The sequence below is a fragment of the Penicillium vulpinum genome, assembly GCF_028829585.1.
Source record: "Penicillium vulpinum strain IBT 29486 chromosome Unknown utg000004l_segment0_segment0, whole genome shotgun sequence".
Classification (NCBI taxonomy): Eukaryota; Fungi; Ascomycota; class Eurotiomycetes; order Eurotiales; family Aspergillaceae; genus Penicillium; species Penicillium vulpinum.
This window is the reverse complement of record NW_026643244.1, coordinates 1,470,080-1,485,917: the sequence shown is the minus strand read 5'-3', so window position 1 is coordinate 1,485,917 and position 15,838 is coordinate 1,470,080. Positions and strand designations below refer to the sequence as shown.

The following is a 15,838-nucleotide window of genomic DNA, read 5'->3' as shown; positions in this document are numbered from 1 at the left end:
TAGTGGCTTTGCTCAACTGTATTTGTATAGGACCGGGTTTCTCTAAAGAACTCTGGGTTTATTAGAGAAAGGCTGCAGTATATACCACCTGCAATAACGTCAATTTGCTTATACCGGACCTATCCAGCAAGGTCTAGACAGTGTTCTAGAGAAAGAGGTATTAGTAAAATAATAGTATAATATCAGTTTAATTTTCTTACCTGCTATCAGATTGCAGAGCTTATAGTAGTCTTCCCTACTCTTGCAATCCATTAGACCGATAAGGCGCGCTCGGGCCTCAAAATAAGAGTTATCTGTACGTTCGGGTATCAATTTATTGATTGTACGTAAGAAATGGATTTTACAAAATATAAGAATATACCTTGCGTGCCACCTCCAGCCGAGAATTTGACCATCGATTTGCTCTTAGGCGTTATCAAGAACCTTTCCTAGCGCTTTTACTAGTAAGTAAGTAGTAAGTTATTAGTAAAGGTAGGGAGCTATACCTGCCATCTGTTTCGGGTATATATCAACAACGATAGACTTAATCCCACTACCATAGAGGTAATAGAACTTCACTGGAACGCCAGTAATACGGGTGATTAAATTGAACGCAGCTGCGAACAAAGTAATATACCCTATAGTAGTCTCTTCAGTAGTAAATGTAAAGATATACTGATTTCAGGTGTATGGCCTGTCAACCGGGTAAGACACAATGGTAGGAGAGAGGAACAGATTGTATTTTCCTGATGCTGACAAGACAAGACTAATTCTTGTCAGCCTTCTACGGGGTCCTGGGGAGCCCCGGATTATATACTATGGTACCCCGCTTCTATCACGTGGAGACTATGTACCGATTCACTGTCGGATCACCCCCGTGACCCGACTGCCAAGCCTTGTTCCTATATTATAAGGATCGTTATCCGTTACAATTATCCCCTCTCTCCTGGAAGGATACCCTTATCCGAAATATAGGGTATTCCCAATATAGAGATCCCGAAATAACAAAGTATCGGGGACTAATCGGCGATAATTCGTAATAAAGGAGATATATTTAGAACAGTATAAAAGAGTTTAAATTATCACTGCGAGCCTTTGTGCGTAGGTACCTAAATAGGCCCTAGGTCTCTCAATCCCTAGATACTAATCCTCGAGTTTTAAATATACCTACCCCCTGTATAAACCCGATCTAGTTAAAGAATATATAGTGTATATAATACTTATATACTAGCACTAATAACTAGGATATAGCCGATACCAGCGAACTGTTCTTAATCTAGTATTTTCTCGGTACTGTAAATTCGAAGAAGTACTAACAGTGTATTTAACGACACTTATACTGCGAATATCCCGCTGAGGGTATATAGAGGGATACCTACAATTTAGTATCGCTTCTTAACTAGGTTACTTAGGTATATTCTGACGATAACGGATATTATACCTAGGACCCCGATTATTTAGAGATAGTAAATAAAGGGGTCCTTATACTTCTAAAGGACTTTATAGCGGTATATATAGCTTATAAGTCTACTTATAGTCTCGGCGGAAGTTATAAAAAGGACGAGAGCTAGGTAGGCGATAGGGTTTTACTTACAATTTATCCCCGATTTACTAATATTATAGCCTATTCTTACTATATACCGGTAGTATCTAGAGGTTCGTCGCGGGATATATCTAAATCCTCTCCTATAGCTATTACTTTCCGCGATATAGGCGGAATAGTATCGGTATCGTACTAAATCGGGGTAATATCTCTAATAAGGCGATAAGGGATACACTCTATAGACTTAGGCGAAGTATAACTTATTAACCTAGGTCTAGGATATCTATATTATAGCCTATAATCCTATAATAGGTAGCCCGGTTTCGTAGTATATATAGGATTTCGAGGATACCTTCCCTATTCTATTATATAAATTATAAACGAGGGAACAGCGATTTAGTAGTACTTCCTTCCTATTTTAGTATTTTTCTAAAAATAGTAGGTATAAGTTTTATTTTAGTTTCGTATTTAGTTATAGCTTCCTATTTTATAGGATTAACCGCGTCGCTATCGGTAACCTAGGTTTATTTATTTATCTCTCTCTCTTTACTACCTTAGTTCTTATATTCTTCGAGTTCTATTTCTATTTCTTAAGATACCGCCTAACGCTTCCCTTTATAAGTTATATATACCTATCTATCGTAAATTAACGTAGTATATAATATATCTTCGCGTTTCGACTTATAACTAGAACGAGGGTAACTTAGCTTCGTCCTATCCCTTCTTTATAGTATATTACACTACAATATACAATAGTAAGAATTATACCTATTATAATAGCTTATATAAGCCTTACGAGACAGTAGGTCCCCTTAGGTATCGCTACCGCGCTTCAGTAGTTATCTATACTAATAATATTTAGGTCCCTAAGGATATTAAGGGGTACCGTTTCGAACTATATACTTATCTCTTATAGGTTAATAAGTTCTAGTCTAATAAGGAGGGAGGCTATAGTATAGGCTATTATAATAATAGTAAAGTGTCCGAATTTTTATTACCCTATAAGCTTATCGATACTATTATAGTGTATATTCGATATCTTATCGCCTCTTTTAATAATTTCGTTAAAGCTTACCGCCGCGCTTATTCTCTCCTAGGTACCTATTTACTATAGGTATATATTATTAGCGATTTAATCCTATTCCTTTAGTGTTTTATTCTACTAACTATATTTCCTATAGGAAACTAAGGATACTTACTCTTAGTAGGTCTCGAATCGAGTTCCCTTAATCCTCCCTTATCCCCCTATATCGCCCTATAACCCTAAGTAGGTTATACTCGTTATAGAGAGTATATAATACTATCGATTACAGCCCGCGGAGGAGTCGGCCCGGTCTTAGTATACCGGTATAGTAGTATTCTATTAGGATATCTAGGAGCTTATTCGGGAGTTATAGGATAATTCTAAGGTAGGGGGTACTATTAGACAGTTTTTAGAGGCTTATATAGACAGCTTTCCTTTAAACTTATATATATAACAGTTATATTTCGCTTAGTTTTCGGTGCTTCCTCGATTAACTTTACCTTTTTCTAGCTTTCTTATATCTTACTATAATCTTTAGTGTATTTATTATTATACTCTCCGGTACCTATTAGTTATATTCTAAGGGCTATCCCGCCTATTTAACTAGATAGTGTAGTTCTTCTTCGAATATATACTTATCCCTAATTTCTTTAACTTCCTATTTATTATCGTCCGCTAGCTCGGGTAGAGATAACTATTCTAGTTCCCCTTCCCTTTACTGCTATAGTTATAGTAGTTAGACTAGGAATATATTATAAATCGCTGTGTATTCGTCTAGGAGTAGGAGGCGGTATACTTATTTCCCGATATATTTAAGGATTCTAAAAGGTTCTATCTATTATAGGGATAGTTTCTTTATTATCCCTTCCTTTAGTTATAGGTTCTTTATTAATAAGGTTACTAGATTATTCTTTTTAAACAATATCTTAGTGTAGCGTTTATTATAGTATATCGCTTATACTTCGGTAGCTTTTCGCTATAAAGTCTATAGTTATTCTTATAGCTCTATTAGCTTTTTAAAATAAGCTAATACTGCTAGTATCTCCCTCTCTATATTACCGTCCTCGGTATATATTTAAAAGTTTAGGTTAAATCCTAATAGTACCTAGAATAGAGATATTCCTATTATAGCACTAACTATATTATTATAGATAAATTCTACCGTTCGAAGTAACGAGGGCTATATTTTTTATTATTTATCAATAAAGCAGCGTAGGTAATATTCTAGGGTTTAATTTATCCGCTCTATTTAACTATCGGTTTAGGGATAAAACACCGTCGAATACCTCAATTTTATCTTAGATAAATAACACAGTTTTAACTAAAACCTACTTATAAAAATAGATCCCCGGTCGGATATAATACTATTTAGTAGTCTAAATCTCAGTTTAATATCTTAATAGAATAGCTCGGCTAATTCCGCAGTGTCTATTATAGTTAAAACTAGGAAGAAGAGGCACTATTTCGAGAAACAGTCTATAACCACTAAAATTATATTAACTATTGTGATTCAGAAAGGATCGTATGGTTTTATATTAGACTGGGGGACTCAGGCTACTATATATATATATATACGGGAGTCTATATATACCGAAGTGGTATAATATAGACCGCTTAGGATCCGTCCGGTGGCTTACAGCGTCCAAAGACGTAGGTCATATACCTATAATAAGCCTTCCGGATCTCACTATCCTTCCTTTCTAGATCGATTAAGATAATCCTATAATAAAATCTATTAACAATTCGGTAAAGGGTCGAGATAGAATCGGTAGCGATTCGAGCTTACCGAAGGGTCTATACCTTAGTGTCTACACTGTTTAGTAGATTCTATAAGTTTTGATATACTTTTTAACGTTGTCTTATAGATAGACCCAGTGGTAGTTACGCCTAAGCAATTCCTCTATTCTTACCCGGCTAAAATATCCTACAGTAGGGTTATCGTAGTATATTTATAGTAGTTTTATACGTATACCCTCTTTTTTTAGTATATATATATCCTCGGTACTATAGTAGCCCTAAGGTATCTACCGCCTAGCCTTTTCCGCCGGGTTTCTATAGTGAAATATCCCCTTTTCGGCGGATTATCTCTAGGTCCTCGGCTTATAGCCTTCCTACCTATATTAGGATATCTTCAGTATCTATACTAATAGACTAGATTACTACTATAGTAGTATCCTCGACGTTAAATAGAATATTTAAGTCCTTATAGAGCTCTCTCTATTCTAACTAATTATCTGTACTGATACAGTTTATATTTATACCTATAGGTATACTAGATCTAGGGTTTCCCTATCGGACTACTTATCTAGATCTAAATTAGAATTCTAAGTTATATTTACTTAAATTATACTTATAATCTATATCTAGATTCCTTTTCCCTATAATATTCTATATTATAAAGGTTAGTATTTCCTCGACTTAGTTTTAAGTCGGGATAATATTGTCTACGATTCGATCCTAAATCGGGATTATTAACTCCGCTCCTAAAGTAGCTTACTCGGAGTTTAGAATTCTAGATAGTCTATCTACTAGATTTATTTTTCTAGGTCTATACTTTATAATAAAGTCGAAAGGTATTAGGAATATATACTATCGCGCTTATCTCCCGTTCAATTTCTACTATATTATAAATAAATATAGGTTTACGTGATTAGAGAGTATCTTAATTAGGTATCTACTACTATCTAGGTAGTGTCTCTACTATTAAAAAGAATATATAATAGCGAATAGCTCTTAATCTAGTGTTATATAGTTAAGTTCTACCCCTAAGAATTTTCGGGACTAAAATACTACTAGGTACTATCGTCCCTCGCTATCCGGTTAGGATAGTACTCCTCCTATTCCTTAATTTAATATATCTATTTCTAGCCTAATATATTTTTTAGGGTCGAAGTAATATAGTAGCGATACCGATTTAAAGGATATTTTTAGCTACCGAAACGCTACCGATTCGGTAGGGTTAAGTTTAACTTTCCCCGGTTTTTTCCTATTCTTTAACCCCTTTAGTATTGATATTAGGGGTAAGGATATATAGGAGTATCCTTTAATAAACCTACAGTAGAAATTGCAGAATCCTAGGAATACTTATATATCGTGGTAGCTCTAAGGCTCTTCCTATTCTTAAATAACTCGGATATAATCTGTATCTATCTATACCCCGGTTCTATTAACGATAAACCCTAGGAATTCAACTTCTATCTAATAGAATATATATTTAGATAGCTTAATATAAAGTCCTACTTTATATAGTCTTTTAAAGACCTAGTGTAGTACCTTAGTATAGGACTCCCGATCTATTATAAAGATTAAGATATTATCTAGGTATATAATATAAACAATATCGATTAGTCCGCTAAGCGCTGTATAGATATAGCTCTAAAAGGTAGCGGGAGCGTTTAATAGACCGAAAGGTATAACTATATATTTAAAATAGCTGTACCTTATTCTAAAAGTAGTCTTCTATTTATCGCCTTCTCGGATCCGAATTCGGTAGTATATATCTTTTATATCTACTTTACTAAAACACTGAGCTCCTAAGAGCCGGTCTAGGATTTCCGAAATAAGGGATAATAGGTATCGATTCTTAACCGAAATACAGTTAAGACCTCTATAGTCTATATATAGATATAGGCCCCTATCCTTTTTTAGGATAAAAAGGATCGGTACTCCTATAGGGCTTTTTAAGGGTCGAATCCTTTTATTCTTAATATTCTCTACTAGATAGGCCTATAGCTCCTTTAGCTCGGTCCTTAAGAGGGGGTAGATAGGGCTATATAGCGGTATCTTTCCTTCCTCGATTTTAATAGCGTAGTCTAATACCTTCGAGATAGATAGAGAGCTTACTTTTTTATAGTTAAATATATTAAGATATTCTCTTAATTCGGGGGGTATTTATAATAAGTCTATTACCGAATCGGTAGTACTTTTATCTAGGAGCTAGATCTATTCCGGTATTTTTACTAAGGTATAGATTACTATTATATTCCTCAATAGCTTAGCGAAGCGGTATAGGTTTTATAGCTCGAACTATTTAGTACTGAACTACTAATAATTTACCCTAGGGTAAAGGGTAATATCGAGTTCGTTAATAAAGGTATATAATAGAAGTATTAGACTTCCTTCTATTCGCGGGTCCCTATCGATCCCTATATAGGGTCTTTTTATCGTTTTCTCTATACCCCTAGAGTCTCTTATTATAAATTCGACCTAGAATACGCTATAGGTATATAGCTATTCTAGGGTAACACCTTTAAGGGATAGGGATAAAAATAGGGTAGCGAGTAATTTATTTATATAAGCGAATTCCTTACTAATTATATTATATTCCGCGCCTATATCTAGATCTATATAGGTTTCGATACCGCTTCTTATAGTGATAGGTATATAAAGGTATACTGAAGTCCCGATCTAGAAGTATAGAGCTAGGGTATCGGGGTTTACTCTAGCTCTTTTACTTTTCCTAACTATCTTTAGTTTATAGAGCGAATTACTTAAATAAAGGATTAAAGGGTAGCTTTTTTAGGGTATTTATTTACCTAGTAGCCTTTATCTCTATAGGTATAGTATATACTATTTAGTATCGAATCGGTACCGCTTCTTTTATCGGAGGGGGTAGTATTTATACTAGATATATAAGATTTTCCTAAGTATCCTCTATAACCCTAGTCTCTACCTCTAACTTAGCCTCTACCTTAGTTTTAGCCTCTATCTCTAGAACTCCCTCGAGGGTTTAAGTTTATTAGGGAAGAGGTATCGTTCCGGGACTAATTTATTCTCGGATCGGTATAATTTCCCTTCTTTTACTTCTCTTAGCCTAATATTAGGTACTCCTTCCTTTTTTAGTTAGCTAGGTATATATTATAGAGTATTAAAGCCTTCGAGGCTATTTATATCCTAGTAGTCGGTAGTATACTATCGGTACTAGTAATAATAAGGTCTCTAAGTAGCTTAGTAAGCTTTATAAATAAGGCCTAAGCCTTTTACTTCTTAGTTTAGTTTAGGAGGTACTTCTCTAGCGATTAGAGGTAGTATTCGAATAAGTATAGGTCCTAGTTTAGATATATTTCGGCTTATTAGTAGAGGATAAGGATATCGGTTACAATATTATAGGAATTTCGGAGTAGGGTTTTTATCTATTCTATAAAATATTCCTAATTTATCTCTTCTTCGGGGTAGTTTAGTGTATAATTTTACTATTTACTTTTATAGGAAGTATAAAGGTAGTTAGTAGCTACTAGAACTTTTTAGGAATCTAAAATATATTTCCTTAGGGTATCCCTAAAGAGGGCTATAAGGTTATTTAGCTATTCTTCTCTCTATTAGATACCGAAGTTTTCTTCGAATTTCTCGATATCTCTCTTAATTTCTCCTTTTTAGCTTTATTCGCTCTCCGAGGATAATTTATCCCTATTTCGATAACGATTCGGTTTCTAGCCTAGATATTCTTCGTTTTCGGCTATAAGTTTTCTTATATCGATAATTTATTATTATAGTTCCGCTGTCTCTGCGAGTATATAGATAGTCTCCTGTATTTACTCAATAGTCTATATACCCTATTCGGGATCTTAACCTATAGGTTAGTTCTGGGTTTCTAGACCTAGAGGGTCTAGTAGGGCTTTAGATCCCTCTACTAGTTAGGTTCCTTACTCTTCGATCTCCTAGTTTTATAAAGTCGGTTCTAATTCGCTACCGACCCGAGGGGTTTCCTCTAGGTATTCGGTGTTAGATCGAGTAGTACGGCGGGGAGCTATCGTATCTTAGGTAGTTAAAGAAGAAGAATTAGAATTGTAAAGATATACTGATTTTAGGTGTATAGCCTGTTAACCGGGTAAGACACAATAGTAGGAGAGAGGAACAGATTGTATTTTCCTAATACTGATAAGACAAGACTAATTCTTGTCAGCCTTCTACGGGGTCCTAGGGAGCCCCGGATTATATACTATGGTACCCCGCTTCTATCACGTGGAGACTATATACCGATTCACTGTCGGATCACCCCCGTGACCCGACTGCCAAGCCTTGTTCCTATGTTGTAAGGATCGTTATCCGTTACAGTAAAGACACGAAGGAGTGTGATAACTAACGAATATAGTTAATACTAGTAATAAAAGGTAAAATACTAGTAAATTAACTCACTTTTCCTATACTCAGGTAGAAATATAGCGAAAATCACTTTATTAAATACCCCTTTAACCCGTTTATATAATATATCAACCTCCTATGATTTAAGAGAAGCTAATAGCCGTAGCTGTTTATCAAGGGCACAGAAGATAAAGGTCCCCTTCTTATCGTCAATGATCTCGCGAATATACTCCTAAATTTATTAGTATCTTACTACTAAAGTAATAGTAAATCTTACCTTTGTATATAGGTCTTTCTCGAAAAGATGATAAATCCCACCTATCTCCCTCCCTAGGGGGTAATAAAGAGCTCGTTGCTTTTGTAGAATGGTAGCAAAAATCTCCCTATTTGCAAAGGCAGTATAAAGCCCACTGATTGTTTCACTGCCAAACCTTACGCAAAAGGCACGAAGCTGAGAGCTTCGAAGAAAATAACCTAAAATACTAGTAAGTATAGAGTATTTACTAGTAAGTTAGTAATAAGATATACTTACTTAGAGTGAGATCAGGGCTTTGTATCCTAGTAAGGAGGTTTGAGATTCTATAAATCAGTTTATATAGAGCCTTACTAGGTGGTGGTGGCGGGTGGTTATAGACCCCCCGGGATACCCAAATTGTATAGGGATACGCCCTAGGATCTTTAGGTAGAAAGGCCCGGAATTGGACCTTATAAGGTGGTAGGTCTTTAGTAATATTACCACTGCCGGACGGATAAATAAGGGCTTTACTAGTAAGTTACTAATAATTAGGGAAATCTGGTAAGGATACGTACTATATATTTGTGCGCGCGATCGATTACTTAGGACTGTATCACAGTATTCCAGAGTATAAAGTGGCTTACGGGTCTTAAGAAGCTCCTCTAGGAGATCTATATCAAGATTAGACCGTTGCCAGTGCAGGCCTTTTATAAAGTGGTCTCCCTACCTCTCTTCTATCCAATTCCGACATTGAATATAAGAGGAAGTAGAGCTAGTAATATCCTAGATAAATTGAAAAAGTATTAGTATAATAAAGGTAATATACTAATAAATACTTACTGGATAATAATACCGATATAGTTGAAAGTTATATATTTCATCTGAAACTTTATAGGCTTTCTGATTCTGGAAGGCTGCTTTAATAGACTCGTAGAATCTAGAGTCGTTTTAGTAAAAATTTATTAGTATATAGCACGTATATACTAGTAAATATACTCACGCGATTGCTATTCGTTGTTTGTGGTTGAGTACTAAACCCTCCTTAACCTGCTTTTTTGCTTCAAAAAGCTTAGAAACAAGCTCTTGATTAACATTTGTATACTCTAAATATAAAATTGAAGTAGTAAGGTATTCACAGTGCTTAACACCTTAGCAATTTGAGGCGATTTTGGTGGTATCGTATTGGAGAAAGCTACACCAGGTGTCGCGTGTCTACCTATCCCTTTTTTGAGAGTATTGTACCTAAAAAGTGGTAAAAATAATAGTAAAATAAAGGTATAATACTAGTAGTTTTTAGCTTATATACTGTGTCGCGTGTATTCTCTCTTCTATAGATAAACCCTGGAGGTTAATAATATAGGTATATCCTTACGGATAGGTTTGTGGATACTCTGGAAGTATAGGCACGTATTCGATTTCGTGAGCAGATATCGGATTATAAGTACCACCTGTTAATAGTGTCTGTGTCTGCTCACTCTCTTCTTCGTGAATCTAGATAAAAATTAGTAATAGTAACTTAATAGTAAAATACTAGTAAAAAAGTAGATATTGATACCTAAAATTCGTGTGCTTCCCGCAAAATTCTCTCATCTTTATCTCTGATTTCGATAGCTTGAGATACTACTGTCGAAGGATTGATAGCAGGCGGTTCGACCGGAATAAGCTCTTTGAGCTTAGTACTCCTGAACTTATACCACGATGATTCGTATTGTGCCATGATACTCAGGGTTATTTAAGCTTATAATTTATCTAGTATAGGTATATACATATATATACTGTATGATGTATCATCGCATTATTTCAACCTATAACATAGGAGCAAAATTTTCTACCCCTTGGTATGTAGGGATGCCCCTTCATTTTTTATTAGTATTTTATTAGTATATGCTTTCATTACTCATCCCTTACTACCATACCATACGGATCACGTTACATTTAAATTACCAGTCCAATTTCTCTAACAATACAGAACCCCTCAAAAATGGTGCCTGAGGCCGATGGTCACCCTCAACTTTTCCAGGGGGTCCACCGGTATCTGTGTTCTGTGCGCCTTGGCATCCAGCAAGTGGATGCCTGAGGCACCAGCACTATGCAAACCCTGCAAAGCGCTCGGAATGACACTACCAAGACGGGTCCTCGGGCTTCTTGACCAAATAGTTGCCCCAGTGCCTCAGGCAAACAAAATAGAAATATTCGATATGGTCACGTGATTCTGTAAAATGGTAAAACCGTAAAATGGTTATAGCTCCTAGGGATTACTGGGCCAAGGCTTTGAAACCAGCCGTTCAAGGAATTCTGCAAATGAGAAAAGTGGGCAGCGAGTTCGATCTGAGGGCACAGCTGTTTCTTTAAAGCGGGTGACCAGGTTCAGTAAACGACAATAATTGGACTGAATGCGAAGCACCAGATACAAGAGCATCCACTCTACTTAAATGCACGAGGCAAACCAGGATATTTATTTCCCAAATCATCCAACAAGAGCGATCATGCTTCCATCTTGGCCATATAATCCAGGGTATACTGATCTGGGTCCCAAGAGAGAAGCCTTGTCTTATTCTCCTGAAGCTTCAAATCCACATATTTATCCATGCTTTCCTTTTCTTCAGGCTCCAAGAGATGAAGTCTTTTCTTCCATGCATCGCATATATTGTTGTCAGATTTATTGGACCCGAAAAATCGCCGATCAATCTTATTCCAATAGATGGCGTCAAAGGCAAAATTGTTCCTTGCAGCATATATAATCCAAAAGTCTCCGCTCTCCCAGCTTTGTCGCATCCGACTAGAGAGTCGCTGGTTTTCTTCGAGTCGTTCGTTCCGAGTCTGGTACGCGTCCTCTTCGCAATCTATCATTGCCTGAAGGAAGATCTGAAGCCGTCTCTCGTATTTTGCACACCAGTTATCAAGGCCTTTAGTCCAATATTCCGGCTTTTCGAGAAGAAGCCACCAGGGTGGAGTATAAGTAAATTCAACTGGGGCGGTATACGTAAACTCCCAATCCACCACCCCAACGACCTTTTCAGCTTTATCGACTATAATATTCTGTGGTCGAAAGTCGTCGCACTAAACTGGAAACGGGCTATACTTATAAGACAGCTATTTGTCCCTAAGCTCCCGATCTCGAACAAGTTTCCGAAACAAAAATCTAGCGATAAACTTACGCCGGCAGTCGTCAGCCGAGTCTATAGCATTGTTCCTTTAGTGTATAAGGTGTGAAATATACAGCTCTGCTAGGGCTTCAAAGTACAAAGACGCTCTGTTATAAATCGCTGTAGGGAGTTTTAATCGAGGTAGCGTCCCTAGACGCACGATTTCGTTTATAGAAATAGATAATGGTCGATATACCACTTCCCACGCTAATTTGCCGGTCTGTTTCAGAGATCCAATCCGGTTCGCGGATAATATAGACAGAGAAAAGACAATATTGGCTAGTTCTCGATAGAGAGCTTTTAGCTTAATTGTGCTGATATCCGGGTTTAGTTCTGGACGTTGTTTTGATTGGCGTCCCGGCGTCTCAAGAAGATCGGATATACTCCTCTCGTGGTCAATATAGCCCATGATTATAAAGGGACCTAAATTTGAGGGGCTCTCGTTTCTCTCTCCCCAGCGGGAGACCAAAGGTACTGGAATCGGCATTGTTTTTGAAGTTCTTTCCGTGATAAATTGCATGATAGAGGCCTCATTACGAACTTTTTCCTCGGGAAACATATGAACGCCAGGCAGTGGGAGTCTTAAAACAGCGCCGCCAGTATCGGTATCGGTGAACGTTATGAGGAAGCTAGCGTTAAAACCACCGCATTTAAGAAATTTGAAATCGGCCCATTGGCGAGGGCAATGATTTTCTGCAAGAAAAATTCCAATCTCATTGTAGATGTCTTCATTGAAGAGAAGATCTAGCCAGGAGTCTTCGATCTGGTCGCTTTTTTCCCAGGCAACATCATCGAAGGGCAAACGTGGATTCATCTTATAGAGGCGACAAAACGAAATCAGAAATGCCGAAGAAACATGCAGAGTGTTGGGATGAATACCTTGATGAAGTAACGATGTTTATAAGGTAATCGTGCCAAGCGCTCGTACCAATACAGTCTCCTGTATTGGTGCGCGCCACTCAACGATACTTTTCAGTCAACAATAAATTATTCTCTCTTTACTACCATTTTTGACCTACAACCACAATGTCAGATCAAAATAAATTGATAGAAAGCCAAATTCAAAAGGCTCGTCTTACCTATAAACGACAAAAAAAGCCCAATATCGCCAAATTGGCGCGAGAATTCGAGGTTCTATACCAACGACTACGCGCCCGAATCCACGGTCGAGACAGCAAAAACACCACTACTGCCCTAAAACGAGCTCTTACCGCGGTTCAAGAGATAATACTAGTTATATAGATCAAGACTGTACACTCTTCTGGCGTTGGAATCCCCCCTTCTACAATTGTAGACACTGCAAATAGGATTTTAAAGCGCGCTGGATCCGACCGGGAAGTCGGGGAGAATTAGGTCTACCGGTTTATAGCCCGTCTCCCACTATATATATGTCGGAATCCAAAGGTCAATACATGGTGAAAACAGGGTAATTTACCCAGAATATCATGTGACAACTGGTACCTCGGATACCATACAAAAGTGTATATTACAGTTAGTCATCGATGTCCGCACAGATTGTGAAAACAGCGGGTTTTTGTCATTTTAGTTAGTTAGAGTTCTACATATCATTGATTTTGACCATACATTTGTCGTACCACAGATTTCTGTCAATATACCCTATATCAACCCTAAACTTAGTGAAAAAGTAAGGGACGATAGTAAGCAGTATAGGCCTCTCTTTCTTTGGTATAATAACCTTAAATTGGTGCTTAAAAAGTACGATTTTTAACCCCACGAGATCTACAATTGGGATAAAACTGGCTACTAAATTGGCTAAGGAAAGCGCCAGAAGGTCCTTACACCTTCAATTAACTATACTATACCCACTGGTGGTCAAAAGGAGTCTATTACTGGTATTGAATATATCTCTGCTGATAGTTGGGTTATACTACCGTAGTTCCTACCTAAGGGTAGTATCTATATAGAAGAGTGGTATAAATCTCTTACTATTTAGGATTGTAGGATTAAACCTACTCCTAATAGTTAGATTGATAATAAAACCGCTCTTCAATAGCTATAATCCTTCTACGAAGCTACTATTTCTCGGGTTAGAAATAGTAGGCCTAGGCTGCTTCTAATAGATAACTATAGTTCTTATCTTACTATAGAATTCGTTGACTTTTGTAAGGCTGAATTTATTATACTACTTTAGTTCCTACCCTATATAACCCACCTCTGCTAACCCCTTGATAGTTAGGCTTTCTAGACTTTAAAGTATCATTTTCGTGTGGCTAATAATACAGAGGTTATATAGGGTGGAAGTGCTAATAAAAAGCGGGATTTTTTCCGGCTAATTAGCGATATACGAGAGAAGACTTTCACTTAAAGAACTATCCGATCTTCGTTCAAATCTAGGGGTATTTACCCCTTCAATCTAGAGGTTATTCTTGGCCCTTTACGTGAAAAAGTGGTTAAAATAGAAGGGTCCCCCCTTAGGGTTATCCGTACTCCCTCCCCCCTACTAGAGATCCCTAGTTCGGTAACTAACTCACCACCTAATACAATTGAGCGGGTCTAGAAGCTTCAAACTAAGCTTACTGAGGATTTAGAACAAATTAAGACCCGTACGAAGGCAATAAAGAAGTATATCAAGCGGAGTATTGATATAAATCTACTTTTATCGCAAGAGGTTGCTATATTGAAGGGGGAATTAGAGAAGGCCCGCGCTACCAAATCAAGGGTAAATAGGCCAAGAAATAGTAAGTCAATTCTTAGGTCTAGGAACTCTATACTATCACCAATTTGTGCAAATCGGAGGACAGTGCACCGAGAAAAAGCTGATTCTTTAAAGATAAAGCGGCAACAAGAACGGCAGGCCAAGGTCTCGGAAGCTCAACAACGCCACCAGGAACAGTTGGATTTAGCTGAAGGTCAGTGAGAAGCTAGAATGGCAGCTACATATAGGAAGGGTTTGACTTGGTATGTAGATAAAGATGGTCATTATATATAAATATAGCTTCAAATTCAGTGAAATCTACTCCGTATCGTTGACAGAAAATTATCGTTGAGTGGGGCGCACCAATACACTGCGGGTGTATTGGTGGTAAGCTTGGCACGATTACCAAGAGAACAGGGGAACCGTCCGATTAGGCAGCAAGACATGCGACCGGAATAATATAGGCCCGAGTGAACTTCCCGTATTAGTTTACCGATGATGTCACGGTATTTATTGAAAGGCCCTTTTGATAACAGTTCTTAATTGTAAGAGCTGATATATCAAGATCCCAGGCTTGAATACCCTATTGTAAAGCCTAAAGGATATTCATTGATACTATAGGATCATGACCACGATCGTACTCGGTCACAATAAACCTCACCTATTGGCGCTTCCAGTATATCTTCTACGTATAAATGATACCCTAATCAAGTGGCTGAAAACGACTAGTTAAATTTGCTGGTAGCCAGATAATCAGGGTATTTCGAAGGGGTTAAGCAACTCATTAATATGATGTTTGAATAGGCGAAGCCTCTGGCAAATCTAAATGCCCAGAATATCAAGATCCCTCAAGCACAACATTCAGTCGCCGTTAAGTGCCCGCAGGGCGTATTGTTACACCAAGTTGTGGTAGTCGCCAGGCAATCAAGAACAACCACACACAAGAGAAAGCTGCTGTAAGTCGTCTGATTCTGGACGTATTTAGCCAGGCTTGTTGTTGTGTGCTCTATGGAGGAAGATCAAGCGTGCATGCCGCTGGCGTTTCGTCCAATGTGTGATGCAAAAGCGCATTGTCAACGTAAAGGGAATAGAATGGGTTTTGTCGCCAGTTGACAACCGGCCTAGCCAGCCAATGTGTACAGTCATGGAGGACATGCAGATTTATATCGAAAGA

General features: G+C 37.4%; 2 protein-coding genes across 2 annotated transcripts; both read right to left on the bottom strand.

Annotated features, from left to right (window-relative positions):
• Positions 1–3,942: 3,942 nt before the first annotated feature.
• On the bottom strand, positions 3,943–8,115 carry N7479_009111 (uncharacterized protein; the record flags this gene model as incomplete). Its single annotated transcript, XM_057256804.1, is given in 13 exon segments — positions 3,943–3,974; positions 4,235–4,327; positions 4,392–4,446; positions 4,457–4,470; positions 4,575–4,661; positions 4,995–5,058; positions 5,137–5,165; positions 5,347–5,383; positions 6,603–6,691; positions 7,117–7,169; positions 7,264–7,379; positions 7,873–7,980; positions 8,098–8,115. Coding segments are annotated over 13 exon segments (795 nt in total), but the record flags the coding sequence as incomplete, so codon positions are not given.
• A 3,231-nt stretch (positions 8,116–11,346) lies between these two features.
• On the bottom strand, positions 11,347–12,822 carry N7479_009110 (uncharacterized protein; the record flags this gene model as incomplete). The annotated part of the gene is made up of 3 exons (XM_057256803.1): positions 11,347–11,922; positions 12,021–12,041; positions 12,205–12,822. 3 exons carry the CDS (start codon positions 12,820–12,822, stop codon positions 11,347–11,349), a joined length of 1,215 nt encoding a protein of 404 aa, XP_057104261.1.
• Positions 12,823–15,838: the final 3,016 nt, after the last annotated feature.